The 14,095-nt window shown below is 43.8% G+C and overlaps 1 protein-coding gene and 1 pseudogene across 1 annotated transcript; both read left to right on the top strand.

Moving 5' to 3' along the window:
- Nucleotides 1-1,674: 1,674 nt before the first annotated feature.
- LOC128094311 (RNA-binding protein 7-like) lies at nucleotides 1,675-3,731 on the top strand (annotated as a pseudogene).
- A 5,967-nt stretch (nucleotides 3,732-9,698) lies between these two features.
- On the top strand, nucleotides 9,699-13,567 carry Ndufc2 (NADH:ubiquinone oxidoreductase subunit C2). The gene is made up of 3 exons (XM_052713358.1): nucleotides 9,699-9,999; nucleotides 12,344-12,487; nucleotides 13,401-13,567. Exons 1-3 carry the CDS (start codon nucleotides 9,831-9,833, stop codon nucleotides 13,448-13,450), a joined length of 363 nt encoding a protein of 120 aa, XP_052569318.1. The 5' UTR covers nucleotides 9,699-9,830; the 3' UTR covers nucleotides 13,451-13,567.
- The last annotated feature ends 528 nt before the right edge of the window (nucleotides 13,568-14,095 follow it).

Genomic DNA, 14,095 nt, shown 5'->3' with positions numbered 1-14,095 from the left:
CTTTACCATGGTGTCTTTATCTCTAAAATGATTATATAAAAGAAGACTTGAGCCGGGCGGTGGTGGCGGTGGCGGTGGCGGGTGGCGGCGGCGGCGGCGGAGGCGGCGGCGGCGGCGGCGGCGGCGGCGGCGGCGCACGCCTTTAATCCCAGCACTCGGGAGGCAGAGGCAGGCGGATCTCTGTGAGTTCGAGGCCAGCCTGGTCTCCAAAGCGAGTTCCAGGAAAGGCGCAAAGCTACACAGAGAAACCCTGTCTCGAAAAAACCAAAAAAAAAAAAAAAAAGAAGACTTGAAACTTGGGGTGGGGGGGTTAAGACAGTCTCATTGTGTAGCCCTGGCTGGCCTGGAACTTAATATGTAGACCAGGCTAGCCTTGAATTCAGAGATCTGCCTGCCTCAGCTTCCTGAGCGGTGGTATTATAGCCATTTGCCACTGTGCCTGGCCCAGCCTGAAATGTTTTTTAAATGTTCAGTGTTTATCAGTTGCTGTTTATCTGAGTCCTCTATTCTCCTCTTCCTTTCCATCGCGCACATATGCTCCCGCTGTCTCAGGTCTGCTGCCATGAATAGCTGTAATAGGTGAATTTGTTTACCTGTTTTCCTAGGATCACACAAGAGAGTCTAGACTTTCGGCACAGGTCCCAACATTTAGGTAGAGGCCAGAGGATCAGAAGTTAAAGGGCATCCATGGCTACATAGTGAGGTTGAGGCCAGCCTGGGCTACATGAAAATCCTGACTCAAGTAAAACAGCAAAATAGGGCTATCAAGATGATGGTAAAGGTGGCTGCCACAAACCCCGCCACCTAGGTTCTGTCATCCCCAGAAGTCATGGAGGGCAAGAGTGACTCCTGAAAGTTTTCCTCTGACCTCTGTATGTGCCATGTGAAACACACACACAAACAAATATAATTTAAAAACAAAACAGTCAGGCGTGGTGGCTCATGCCTTTAATCCCAACACTGGGAGGCAGAAGCAGGAGGATCTCTGAGTTTAGGCCAGCCAAGGCTACATAGGAAGCCCTTGTTTGTCTCAAAAAAACAAAAACAAAAACAAAACCACTACTATAAGCTAACACAAGAAACCTAGTGTACCTCCACCATTAAAAAAAACCTAAAACTGAAAGTTTCATTTATTTGTTTTTGAGGCAAGGTCTGTCCCTGGCTGTCCTGGGATTCCCTATGTAGACCAAGCTGTCTTTGAACTCACAAAGCTCCTCTTGTCTCTGCCTCCCAGTGCTGGGATTAAAGGCGTGTGCCACCATGCCTGTCTTGTGTTTTCTGTGTGTGTGTGTGCGTGCGTGCGCGCACGTACCTGGCATGATCAATTTGGGTGAGTTGATTTCGATGCCAGTGCAAATTAAACTCCGGTTTGTAGACTTGTTCTGAAGGTGACAGGCTGGCAGAGTGAGAGTGCCCAGCTGCTGTGGCTTAGCAGTTAAGAGTGTATACTGCTCTTCCAGAGGACCTGAGTTCAGTTCCCAGCACCCACAGTGGGTGGCTCACAACTACCTGTAATCCCAGCTCCAGAGAATCTGATGCTCTCTTCTGGCCTCAGTATATGCACTCATGCACATACTTTCCCCACCACCTACACACACACACACACACACACACACACACACACACACACACACACACACACAATTGAAAAATAAAATAGTTTATACTTGGGCATTGTGGCACATGACTATAATCTCAACACTTGAGAGTTAGAGTCGAGGAGATGCAGAGTTCAAAGTCAGCCTCAACTACATAGCAAGTTTGAGGCCATCTTGGGAAACACAAGAACCTGTCTTAAAACACAACAATAAAAATGACACACAAAGAAAAGGCAGCCTGAGTTCGTCCAGGTTTCACACCCAGTTTATGTGGTGCTCAGGGTTGAACCCAGGGCCTTATGCTCCATCTCCAGCGTCACTGGTATATTTACTTATCCAAAGAACTCTGTTGTAGCAAGTCTTTCTCTGTACTGCCAGCTCCCAAGTAACAACATGGAGACTTATTAATTATGAAAGCTTGGCCTTAGCTTGTCCCACTAGCTCTTATAACTTAAGTTCACCCATTTATTTTAATCTACGATTTGTCACATGACTCCTTACCTCATGTCTCTACTGCTCGCCGCTTTCTCCGAGTCTGGCTGGTGACTCTGCCTTTCTTCTTCCCCAGTCTTCTCTGTCCCCGGAAGTCCCACCTAACCCCTTCCTGCCTAGCAACTGACCATTCAGTGCTTTATTAAACCAATCACAGTGACACATCTTCACACAGTGTAAAGGAATATTCTGCAACACTCTGTCTCTGAACAGATTTACCAGGTACATTGTGTAGCTCACAGATGGAAAAGGGGGTGCTGGGAGATGTACTGGTACAGGGCCTTTGTTTGTACATGTAAGGAGTTTGGACTTCAGGCGTGGTTCATTAAGCATTTTAACAGTATTGTTTGTGAACCTGGAGAGATGACTTGGTGGTTGAGAGTCCATATTATTTTTGCAGAAGATCCTAGTTCAATTCCCCAGCTCATAAACTGCTTGTGAGTATTCCAGTTCCAGGAATCCAGTGCCCTCTTCTGGCCTCCATGGGCACTTACACACACACACACACACACACACACACACACACACACACACACACACACTTAAAAATAAAATCCAGTCTTCCTGAGAGTGCGCAGTAGGGTTGGTCAGTGGGTCGGCCAGCCTGTTGGCTGTGAACTGTCAGACTAGGCCAGAGACTGGAAGTGACATGGAGGTGGGGGCCGACTGCACTCTGTTCCTCTTCGAGCTGTTCCACCAGGCTGGGCCAGTAATAAGGTGAAAATCCCAAAAGATAAAGATGGCAAAGTGAAACATTTTGCATTTGTGAATTTCAAACACAAAGTGTCTGTTCCTTACGCCGTGAATCTTCTCAATGGAATCAAACATTTCAAGAGGCCTATCAAAATTCGGTTTAGATCAGGAAGTAGTCACTCCTCTCAGGATGCCACTGTGTCATATCCCCAGCATCATGTTGGAAATTTAAGCTCTACCTCCACATCTCCTAACAGCTATGAAAGGACGGCGGGTAACGTAACTCCATCAGCACAGATGGTCCAGAGGTCCTTCTCTTCTCCAGAAGATTATCAGCAGCAAGCAGTGGTGAACAATGTTTTCAGACAGATGTCATGTGTTCGGAAATTTGGTTCTCCACATGCAGATCAGTCAGGATCTTTGCCATCAGGTGAATCACATGCTCACAGCTTTAACCAGTCTTCCAACTCCCAGTGGCACTAAGATGCACTGTCATTACAGCGTAAAAGACAGAATTCTCACCCCTAACCAGGAGATAGACACTATAGCCGTGAGCAGCGCTCCTCTGACCATGGGCCTGACTGTCATTACAGAGGAGGCCGAGAGGATTTCTACTCTGATGACAGGAGTCATAATGGCTGGAGCCATGACTGTGATAACATAGGGACAGTAGTAGAGGTGGGAAATGGCCCTAATCTCTAACAAGCATTCCAAGGACATTGCTTACAGGGCCATTTTAGTCCCTTCTAATTAAGTTGTTCTGGAAGTACTTCTAAAAACTGTACAGAGTAGCCCCACAATTTTCCACCTATCTTTGGGGGAAAAAAATTTTTTAAGCCAGCAGCAGTTTCATAGAGAACTGGGAACCGTGGCTCCACATTTGTTACTTTAATTACCTTCCCTCAACCGGGCAGCGGTGGCACACACCTTTAATCCAGCACTCGGGAGGCAGAGCCAGGTGATCTCTGTGAGTTCGAGGCCAGCCTCATCTGCAGAGTGAGTTCCAGGAAAGGCACCAAAACTACATCCTGTCTTGAAAAAAAAAATTACCTTCCCTCAGGGTTTCAGAAGAGGAAGGATTTTATACAAGAGAGTGGGCCACCATCCAGTCACTTCAGCCTAGGAAAGATGAATTGTACAAATTGGTTTATTGTAAAGCAAATATTTTAATTATCTCACCCTTTTGTGTTGCAAGAAATTTCTTGGTAATGAAATCATTTTGGTGTATATAATAGGAAACATCCAAGTTGGTAGTCTGAAATGGCTATCTGCATTTTATTTTTTTATTTTTTTTTTAAGATTTTATTTATTTATCATGTATACAGTGAGTGTTCAGCCTGCAGGCCAGAAGAGGGCACCATATCTCATTGTAGATGGTTGTGAGCCACCATGTGGTTGCTGGGAATTGAACTCAGGACCTCTGGAAGAACAACCAGTGCTCTTAACCTCTGAGCCATCTCTCCAGCCCCCATGCATTTTATTAATAATGAGAAAATAGGACTTCTCAGTAATCCATTTTATTAACAGTTTATTTAAAACAGTTTATTGGTTTTGCTTGGGGATAAATCATATTTTCTAACTCAGAATTTAAGTACAAATTCTGTGGTATGCTCTTGAATTTTATCACAATTGAACATACATTATAAATCTATACTGGTTCATTCTAAGAACTTTAAAATTCTTTCATTAAATTGTATTTGATGTATGACTAGTCACTCAGGAGGTTAAATATCTACATGTATATTTTTACATAAAAAGACAGTGTTGATGACAATTCTTTTTAGAGTAACAACGATGTTAACACAGAGATAAGATGGCAAAATGTTTCATGGCAAGGATTATAATTTTGAAATTTTGTTTAACAAAACTTCCATGTTTCAAGATCCTGTTGCTCATTCACTGCAAATTAAGAATTCTGTGGGCCGGGCGGTGGTGGCGCACGCCTTTAATCCCAGCACTCGGGAGGTAGAGGCAGGCGGATCTTTGTGAGTTCGAGGCCAGCCTGGTCTCCAAAGCGAGTACCAGGAAAGGCGCAAAGCTACACAGAGAAACCCTGTCTCGAAAAACCAAAAAAAAAAAAAAAAAAAAAAGAATTCTGTGAAAAATATTTATACCACAGCATTTATACTATGTTCCTTTTTAATATATTAAATACATAAAAGAAAAAAGGAAAATAAATAAAATCCTTTTTAAGATCTTATTTATAAAAAAGATGTATGTACTTTTTTTTTTTTTCAGGTAGACTGGTCAGTTATGTCGAATTCCTCGGTGTCAGCCAAGAGACAACCAGAACCAGGAGAGAAAGGCCCTTCCCTTCCTCCTTCCTCCTTTTCCTCGTCTTCTAACTAGCTTTCCTTGCTAGGATGAGGCCTCCATCCTCAGCACTCAGTTGTTTATGTGCTGGCACAAGATCTCCGTGTGTTGGTCAGCTGGCCTCTTTTTGTTCCTGTTTCTAAGGAGAGATCTTGTGTTGCCCAGGCTGACCCTGAACTCACTATGTAGCTGAGAATACTCATGAACTCTGAATCATCCTGCTTCCACTTCTCAAGTGCTGAGACTACAAATATGTATTACTATGTAAATTTCTTCTCAGTTTTTTACTTCAAAAAAACCGGAGCTTAACAGTTGTCTTAGTTCGGGTTTTTATTGCTGTGAAAAGACATCATGACCGTGGCAACTCTTACAAAGGAAACATTTAGTTGTGGTGGCTTGCTTATAGTTCAGAGGTTCAGTCCATCATTATGGGGAACATGGGCAGCATGCAGGCAGACATGGTGCTGGAGCTGAGAGTCCTACATCTTCATAGGCATGCAACAGGAAGTCAACTGTTACACTGAGTGAAACTTGAGAAAAGAGACCTCAGAGCCCACCTTCACACTTCCTCCAACAAGACCACTCTTCCTAATAGTGCCACTCCTTTTGGGGGCCATTTTTTTTTTCAAACCACCACAAGAGTGGTGATGAGTTTAGTCCCAGCACTCAGGAAGCAGAGGCAGGTGGATCTCTGAGTTCAAATCCAGCCTGGTCTACATAGTGAGTTCCACGACAGCCAGGGCTACATAGAGAAACCCTGTCTTGTAAAGAATAAATAAATCAGTCAGGTGAGATGGTCCAGTGTGTAAAGGCACATGTCACCAAGCTTGACAACCACAGGGTCAAAGTAGAGAACAAACTCCCGAAAGTTGTCATATGTCCACCACATGTGTCCATGGCACATGTGCACATGCACATACACATACTAGATAAATGTCCAAAAAAATTAAGTCTGAGATTGAGGCCCAGAGGATAGTGGGAGTGTTGTCCTGGGGATGGGTGGGTGAACCGCCATTACAAAGCCCCTTGCACCCAAGTGAGAAGCTGACCCTTAGTGTGTTCAAGAATATGTGTAGCCGGGCGGTGGTGGCGCACGCCTTTAATCCCAGCACTCGGGAGGCAGAGCCAGGCGGATCTCTGTGAGTTCGAGGCCAGCCTGGGCTACCAAGTGAGTTCCAGGAAAAGGCGCAAAGCTACACAGAGAAACCCTGTCTCGAAAAAACCAAAAAAAAAAAGAATATGTGTGATAGTGTAAGTGTGTGTTTGTTTAGTAGTTTAATTATTCAGAATTCTTTCTGGAGAATATTTTTGGTGGCTTTCATTCATTTGGTGTAATTTAAAAATGAACACTGTGACAAAAAGCAAAGCAAAACAACAATAAGAGTCACTCTGCAAGCCGGGTGTGCTGATATACACCTCTGATCCCTATTTGTGGGAGGTAGAGGCAGGAGGTCATGAGTTCAAAGCTATTCTCAGCTACATAGTATGTATGTTTGAGGCCAGCTTGGGCTTTATTTTTATTATGTATCTATGTGCATGTCTGTGTGTATGTGGCCTGGAGGCTGCAGGAAGGCCTATGATTTTCTGGAGCTGGAGCTACAAGCACTTATAAGTCAACAATGTGGGTGCTGGTCCTCTGGAAGATCAGAAAGCCCTCTTAACCTCTGAGCCATCTTTCCAGCACTCAAGACCCTATCTCTAAAAAAAATTGCAGAAACAATTTTTCGTGTTAATAGTTTTTTGTTCCGTCTGTGTTTTTGAACTGAGGGTGGAACTCGGGCTTAGTGCGCAGTTGGCAAGTGCTCTATCACTGTGCTGTCTCCTGACTTCCTGCTTTGTTCTTGGTTTTGTTTTGTTTGAGACAGGGCCTCACTCTGCTGTCAAAGCTGATCTCCACTTTTAGAACTGTTTCCTCTGCCCCCAGCTGTTGGGATTATAGATGTGAGCCAACACATCATGCAATGTTTTTTTTGGGGGGGGGGAGGGTTGGGTTTTTTTTTTAGAGACAGGGTTTCTCTGTGTAGCTTTGTGCCTTTCCTGGGGCTCTCTCTATAGACCAGGCTGGCCTCGAACTCACAGAGATCCACCTGCCTCTGCCTCCTGAGTGCTGGGATTAAAGGCATGGGCCACCACCGCCCGGCTGCAATGTTTTATATTCTATAGAACAGGTTATGAGATGTGTAATTACTGGGCCATAAGATGTGAACTTTCAAGTCATTTGGTGCACTCCAGGAAAATTCTAATGTTGTAGAATATTATGTTGTAGAATATTATTTTAAGGTGTGTTACTTTTGTTTATCTTGCATTTGTTTAACTCTGTGAAGCTGTGTTACTGTGCCTGTCTAAAACACATGACTGGTCTAACAAAGAGCTGAACAACCAATAGCTAGGCAGGAGAAAGGATAGGCGGGGCTGGCAGGCAGAAAAAATATATAGAAGGAGAAATCTGAGAGGAAAGAAGGAACCAGAGAAGGAGGAGGACTTCAGGGGCCAGTCACCCAGCTACACAGCAAGCCACAGAGTAAGAAAGAAAGGTATACAAAAATAGAGAAAGGTTTAAAAAAAAAGCCCAGAGGCAAAAGACTGACAGGTTAATTTAAAGTTAAGAAAAGCTGGTGAGAAACAAGCCAAGCTAAGGCCAAGCATTCATAATTAAGAATAAGCCTCCGTGTTGATTTATTTGGGAGCTGGGTGGCGGGCCCATCAAAAAAGCAAAAACAACAATATTCTAATATATGCCTTCTCAAATAATTTTTACTTGAAAAAATTTACTTAAAATATTTCGCTTCAGGGGTACATTTTTGTGTCGGGAAGAATTCTCTTGATGAGGTGAAAGTGAGCAGAGCTGTATAGGGCTCTAATCCCAGCACTCAGCGGGAAGAGACTTACCACTAATTTGAAGGTCACAAGGTCTAAACAGCAAATTCCAGGCCAGTTAGTGCTAAATAGAGACATGAAAACCCCTGTCTCAAAAAACAAAACCAAGTGTATCTGCCTGCCCGAGTGGCTGTTCCACCAGGCCTCACTGGCAGTCCCGGTCTTCAGTTAGGTAGAAGTTAGAGGTGAGTGCTGGAGCCATGGAAAGGGGTCTCACTCTTTTCCTTGGGTGCCCTAGTAGGAGACTCTGGTCCTTCTTCTTTTAAGCCCCCTTCTTCCTTTCCTTACAACAGGATAATTAGCTAGCAGGCCCTGTGGGGACAAATGAAAAACCGTGAGCAAATCTCAAGAAGGAATAAATAACCAGTGCTGAACAAAGATACAGGGGAAAGAAAACCATTTAAACTTCTAATTATAGGACCGATATATCGGTTATGTAGATTCCCAGACCCTCCGTATAATCTCCTTTTCCCTTCCTCTCACCCAAGGTCTGCACATGTTGATGCAACTGTATTGCTTTTGTCTATTATTTATTTATATATTTATTAAAAAAAATTTTTAATCAGGGACTCATGTACCCAAGGATGACCATCCTGCTTGCCAGCTGCTAGGGTTACGGGTCACATACGACTATGCTTTTAATAGAGTTTCATTCACATGCTCTGATGCTTTCCTCTGTGTGTCTCCCTGAATTTTTCTCAAGGAGAGCACAAAAATGGGGGAACATTCCCACACTTTACTCTGAGCTGGTATTTAGCAACTCAGGTCTTTTTCTTTGTTTGTTTTGGTTTTTTTTTTTTTTTCTTTTTTTGAGACAAGATTTCTCTGTGTAACTGCTCTGGCTGTCCTGGAACTTGGTTTGTAGACCAGGCTGGCCTAGAACTCCCAGAGATCCACCTACTGGGATCAAAGGCGTGCGCCACCACCTCTGGCTAGCACTCAAGTCTTCCATGCATATATATTAGTATTGACCTATGGTTTAGTGAGCATTCTTCTGGATAAAATGCTAAATGCCACCAATAAATGGACAGAACACGAAGACATTTTAGTTCAGTATCAGGAAGGGCTTTCAAAAAGGAGCTGCTCAAATATGGAAATGTCCCTTATTCTGGGAAGGTGAGCAGAGACTAGGCAATTGCTTGACAGAACATTATAGATACCTTCTTTCTTTCACTCCTTAATCCTTTAGGGAACACTCCCCTCAACCATGTACATAAATCTGAAGGCCCTGAGGGAATCATTTTAGCAGACTATCACCAGAACTGAACCTCAAGAATAGGTTCAATGATCCACTCCAGGCCTTCTCTGAATACTTTGTTGCTGACCGTATTTTAATTTTAGGCTTTAGAGAGTGTAAAAAAACTGTAAATGAACGGTTGGAACCCAGAAAGCTAGCTTTTATGGAATTCAATAAATAAACTATCCATCACGACCACTTGTGGGTGTTTGTTGAATGCAAGCTTTCTGAAGAGCCATGGAGGGGGCAGATGAGGGAGAACTGGAGAAATTTTTCCTATGTGAGAACTGGGCAAAAATAAATATCAATGTCTCCTAGTCTTTGCCCACTTTGGGTCATTTACTGTATCCCTGGACTGAATTGGCATGTGCCCCCTAAACCCTCACTCCAGTGTTAGCAGCAGCCTTCACGGATTGTGGGCCACTTAGTTGCCCGGAACCTCGTGTGCAGGTGTCCCGAAGGCTGCGCACGCGGGGAGGCTTTTGGGCGCTGCACCGCCGTACGCTATGCCCTTCAGCCCGGAGCTCGGAGGAGAACGGTATCGGTGGCGGCGGTAGCCGTCGTGGTTTTTCTTATAGTTGGAGTCTTGAGGTCAGACCTCACGTAGAACCGGCATCAATATGATGGCCGGACGGCCGGGCCACGAGCCCTTCACATTTCTGCCGGATCAGGCCCGGAGCCTGCCCCCGCCCAAGCTGAACGACCCGCGGCTTGTCTACATGGGCTTCCTGGGCTACTGCACCGGCCTGCTGGATAACGCGTTGTGGAGGAGGCCTGTGTTGCAAGCAGGTGAGGGCTGCGTAGACGGGAGCCCTCCGGAGGAGGGGCTGGGGGCTGCCCGCCATGATCCACCCCGGGATCCGTGCTTTTCCGGCCCTTCCTGCCTAGCCGTGTGCCCCCGGGAGCTCCTCAGAACCGAACCGAACCAGATTAAAGGAACCCAAGAGCGGCGCGGCTGGGAATTCTAGACCCCACAGTTAGTTCGCGCTGTACTTCGTGCTTATAAACTGTTGCACATTCCATGCTGTCACATTTATGAGCGTGATGGCTGTAGGTCTCAAAAAAAAAAAAAAAAAAAAAAAAAAGACATGGGAAAGACATGGTTAAAGCAGCTTGCCCACGGTCACATGACTAAGGAGTTAGGGAGAGGAGTTTGCTTGCGTTAGTGTGTGTTCAGAACCAGCGCTTCACAGACTTGAAGCATGCAAGAATAGGTATCCTGTTAAAATACTAGTGTGATTCATAAGTCTGGGGAAGGGGCTAATGTGTGCAAACTCCCAGACGCTGGAGAGTCAATAAACTAGTAAGTCTTATATTCTAGTATGTCACTGTCACTGGCTTTCAAGTCAAGATTGATTATAACTGACACAAAGACTGTGCTAAGAACTGTAGAATCCCAAAGATAGAGAAAGAAAGAAACCAACAAACTAACTTCGGGTGCCTTTGAACTTTGTTGTATTTATTATTTGTGTGTGGGTATGTGGGGGACAGATGACAGCATGAGATGGACATGATCTTTGTTTGTACCTCTAGAGTGCGTTCTCTCTCTCTCTCTCTCTCTCTCTCTCTCTCTCTCTCTCTCTCTCTCTCACACACACACACACACACACACACACACACACACACACATATACACACACACCACATTCATCAAAGCCTGTCACTTGGGAACTATATATTTTTATTCCATTGTTTTCCGTCTGTCACTTTGGCAGGTCATGTGGTCAATCTGCCAGTTTCCTCATCTAACAAATGAGAATAATGGATCTTAATGTGTTCGTTATGGCAGTTCAGAAGTCCTGTAGATAAGGTTCATAACACACAAAAGATGCTGAATGAGAAGGAATTGACTAAATTTTTCTCTGTGCCAGACATTGGGGTACATATTAAGAATATGGGGTGAAGAACTGCCCTTAAGAAGCAAGTCAGTCAGAAATACAAATAAATATCTGTTATTGATCTTGGAGTAGTAGATGCGTGCTCTGATAGAAGCACGTGCCACGTGATAGAGTACTTTGGGAGCATGAAAGAGGTACAAATATGAGGAAAAATGTTCCATAGAAAGTACAGATGGGCTGGCACATCATTGTTTCCAGTCCAGCTTTTCTTCAAGAAGCTGGAGATGAACAAATACTTTGTGCCAGGTGTGATGATGCACACCTTTAACCCCAGGCCCTGGGAGGCGGAGGCAGGCAGATCTCTTTTTGTTTGAGGCCAGCATGGTCTACAGAGTGAGTTCTACACAGCCAGGCTACACAGTGAGACCCTTTCTCCAAAAAGAAAAAGAACATATGCTTTGGGGTGTGACACTATCTCTACCCTACTAGTGATTTAATTCCAAGGAAATTTTCTATCTCTGTAAGAAACAAATGAGTATGTACACAGCACTTAGGACTGGAAGTCTGACCTTCTGAATTCCTTGAACATCCTGTATTACTTTTGGAGATGGTGGTGCTGAAGACTGGTTTCCTCTACAGCATTTACTGAATACAAACTTTGTTGGTCTAGCTCAGTATTCTTAAACCTTTTCTACTCACAGCATGCTTTGCCCAAGAAATTTTTAAGTAACCCCCAATGTATAGGGTTTTTGTTTTTTGTTTTGTCTTTTGATTTGTTTTTTGTTTTTTGAGACAAAATCTCAGTATGTAGACTAGGCTGGACTGACACTCAGAGAAATTGGCCTGCCTCTGTCTCCCAAGTGCTGGGATTAAAAGTGCTCACCACAACAGCCATGTGATTTTTTTTAAACTAGGTATGGGATGTAGTCGCTGGGCACTGCAATAACCAGTGCAGAGTGAGGGTAAAAGGTGAGCAGGTGAAAGCTGGCAGGGGGCTCTGGACTGAAAGGGAAAAACTCCCTGGAGGGGGAGAACTACTTACCTAGAAGAATTGATGGACTGGGGTGTGGGTGTGGGAAAGAGGCTATAAAGTGGAAGAGTACTCTGGTGAAGAGTCTTGCGGTTCTCTGTGAGGGAGAAAGGTAGGAAGAGGAAAGAAGGGAAGCTCCAGCTCCAACCTGGGCTGTGTGAGACCCTGGGGGTGGGGCGGGGCACTGTTCTCCGAGATGTAACGTAAACACGAAATTCTTTATGCTCTTTGACTGATTGTTACTTTGGGGATTTGTCAATTACAGGTCTGCATCGCCAGCTTCTATTTGTTACTTCCTTTTACTTCGTTGGATATTATTTTTTAAAACGTCAAAACTATTTGTATGCTGTGAAGGACCATGACATGTTTGGGTATATGAAATTACATCCAGAAGATTTTCCTGAAAAAGGTATTTCATGTTCATTGAAAAATGAAAAACCTCTTTGTTTACTGTGTCTCATGTTTCCTGGTTACTGTTGTCCATGACTTCAGGTACTGTCTGGTTGTATGGACTCCATCCCACATCTTCTTTGTAGACCAGAATCTCGAGTCCATATAAAATGTCTTTTCTAAGAACTGTCCATTCCGAATGGCCCCTTCTCACCACCTAGTCACATTCCAAGGCCCCACCTTTTCTTTTTGGGGGGGTTGGTTTATTTGAGACAGGGTTTCTCTGTATAACAGCTCTGGCTGTCCTTGAACTCGCTCTGTTGACCAGTCTGTACTCGAACTCACAGAGGTCCACCTGCCTCTGCCTCCCAAGTGCTGGGATTAAAGGTATATGCCACCACCGCTCAACAGGACCCCATCCCTTAATACCATAGCTTTGAGAACTGAGCTTCAACATGAATTATGGGGAGACCCAACATCAGCAGGGTTTCCATCAATAAGGTGAATTGTTTTTAATTAATTTTTTTAAATTTACTTACATCATCATCATTATCGTTTATATATATATATATATATATATATATATATATATATATATATATATATATATATATATATATATATATATATATATATATATATATATATGGATGTTTTGCCCATGTGTGTGTCTGTGCACACACAGAAGAGGATGTTGGATCCTCTGGAAGAACTGGAGTCACAGACAGTCATGAGCAGCCTGTGCTCCTAACTGCTGAGCCTAGCTCTCCACCCTAACTAACCTTTATCTGTTTATTTTCGAATGCTGAGGAATAAGCCTGGGACCTCATACACACTCAGCAAATGTTCTACTCCTGAGCCACATCCCTAGCCCAAGAAATAGAATTTTTAAAGTATAACTTAAAAATGAATCTTCCATGATTCTTTCACAGAGAAGAAGACTTATGGTGAAATTCTTGAGACATTCCATCCAGTGCGTTGAGTTCTTCAAAGGCTCCTGTCTGTTCACCACAGCCTGAGTATTTTCTGAATTTATGGCATATCTTTCTGTGACAGTTGAAGTTTAGGTTAATCAGTGTAATTAAAGTTATTATAAGTACTCTGCTTTTTTTCTGTTTTCTGTTTATTTTAATTGTGTGTGTGTGTGCTCATGCAAGTGCCTGTGTGTGTGCAGGTTTGTACACTTGAGTATCCAAGGAGGCCAGCAGAGGATGTCAAATGCCCTGGAACTGGAGTTTATATGGGTGCTTGTGAGCTGCCCAGTGTATGTGCTTGGAACTGAATATCTGTCCTTGCAAGAGCAGTATACACTCTTAACTCTTGGGCCATCTCTTCAGCAAGGGTCTTTTTAAAAAATTCTTTTATGTATTTAGCTGGGTGTGGTGGTGCACACCTTTAATCCTAGCACTGGGGAGGTAGAAGCAGGTAGATCCCTATGAGTTTTTTGGCCAGCCTGGTCTACATAGCAAGTTCCAGGTCAGCCAAGGTTACATTGTGAGGCCCTGTTTCAAAAAACAACCAAAAATAAATAAATGAATATTTGTTTATTTGTTTGTATATTTGTTTTGGAGCTGTGTCTGCTATAACCCAGCTGACCTGAAAATGGCCTTGAACCCCTGATCTTCCC

This window comes from Peromyscus californicus, unplaced genomic scaffold (genome assembly GCF_007827085.1).
Source record: "Peromyscus californicus insignis strain IS unplaced genomic scaffold, ASM782708v3 Scaffold_4__1_contigs__length_199733344, whole genome shotgun sequence".
NCBI classification, from domain to species: Eukaryota; Metazoa; Chordata; class Mammalia; order Rodentia; family Cricetidae; genus Peromyscus; species Peromyscus californicus.
Note: the sequence above shows the minus strand (reverse complement) of the source record. Positions and strands in the feature narration are given on the sequence as shown.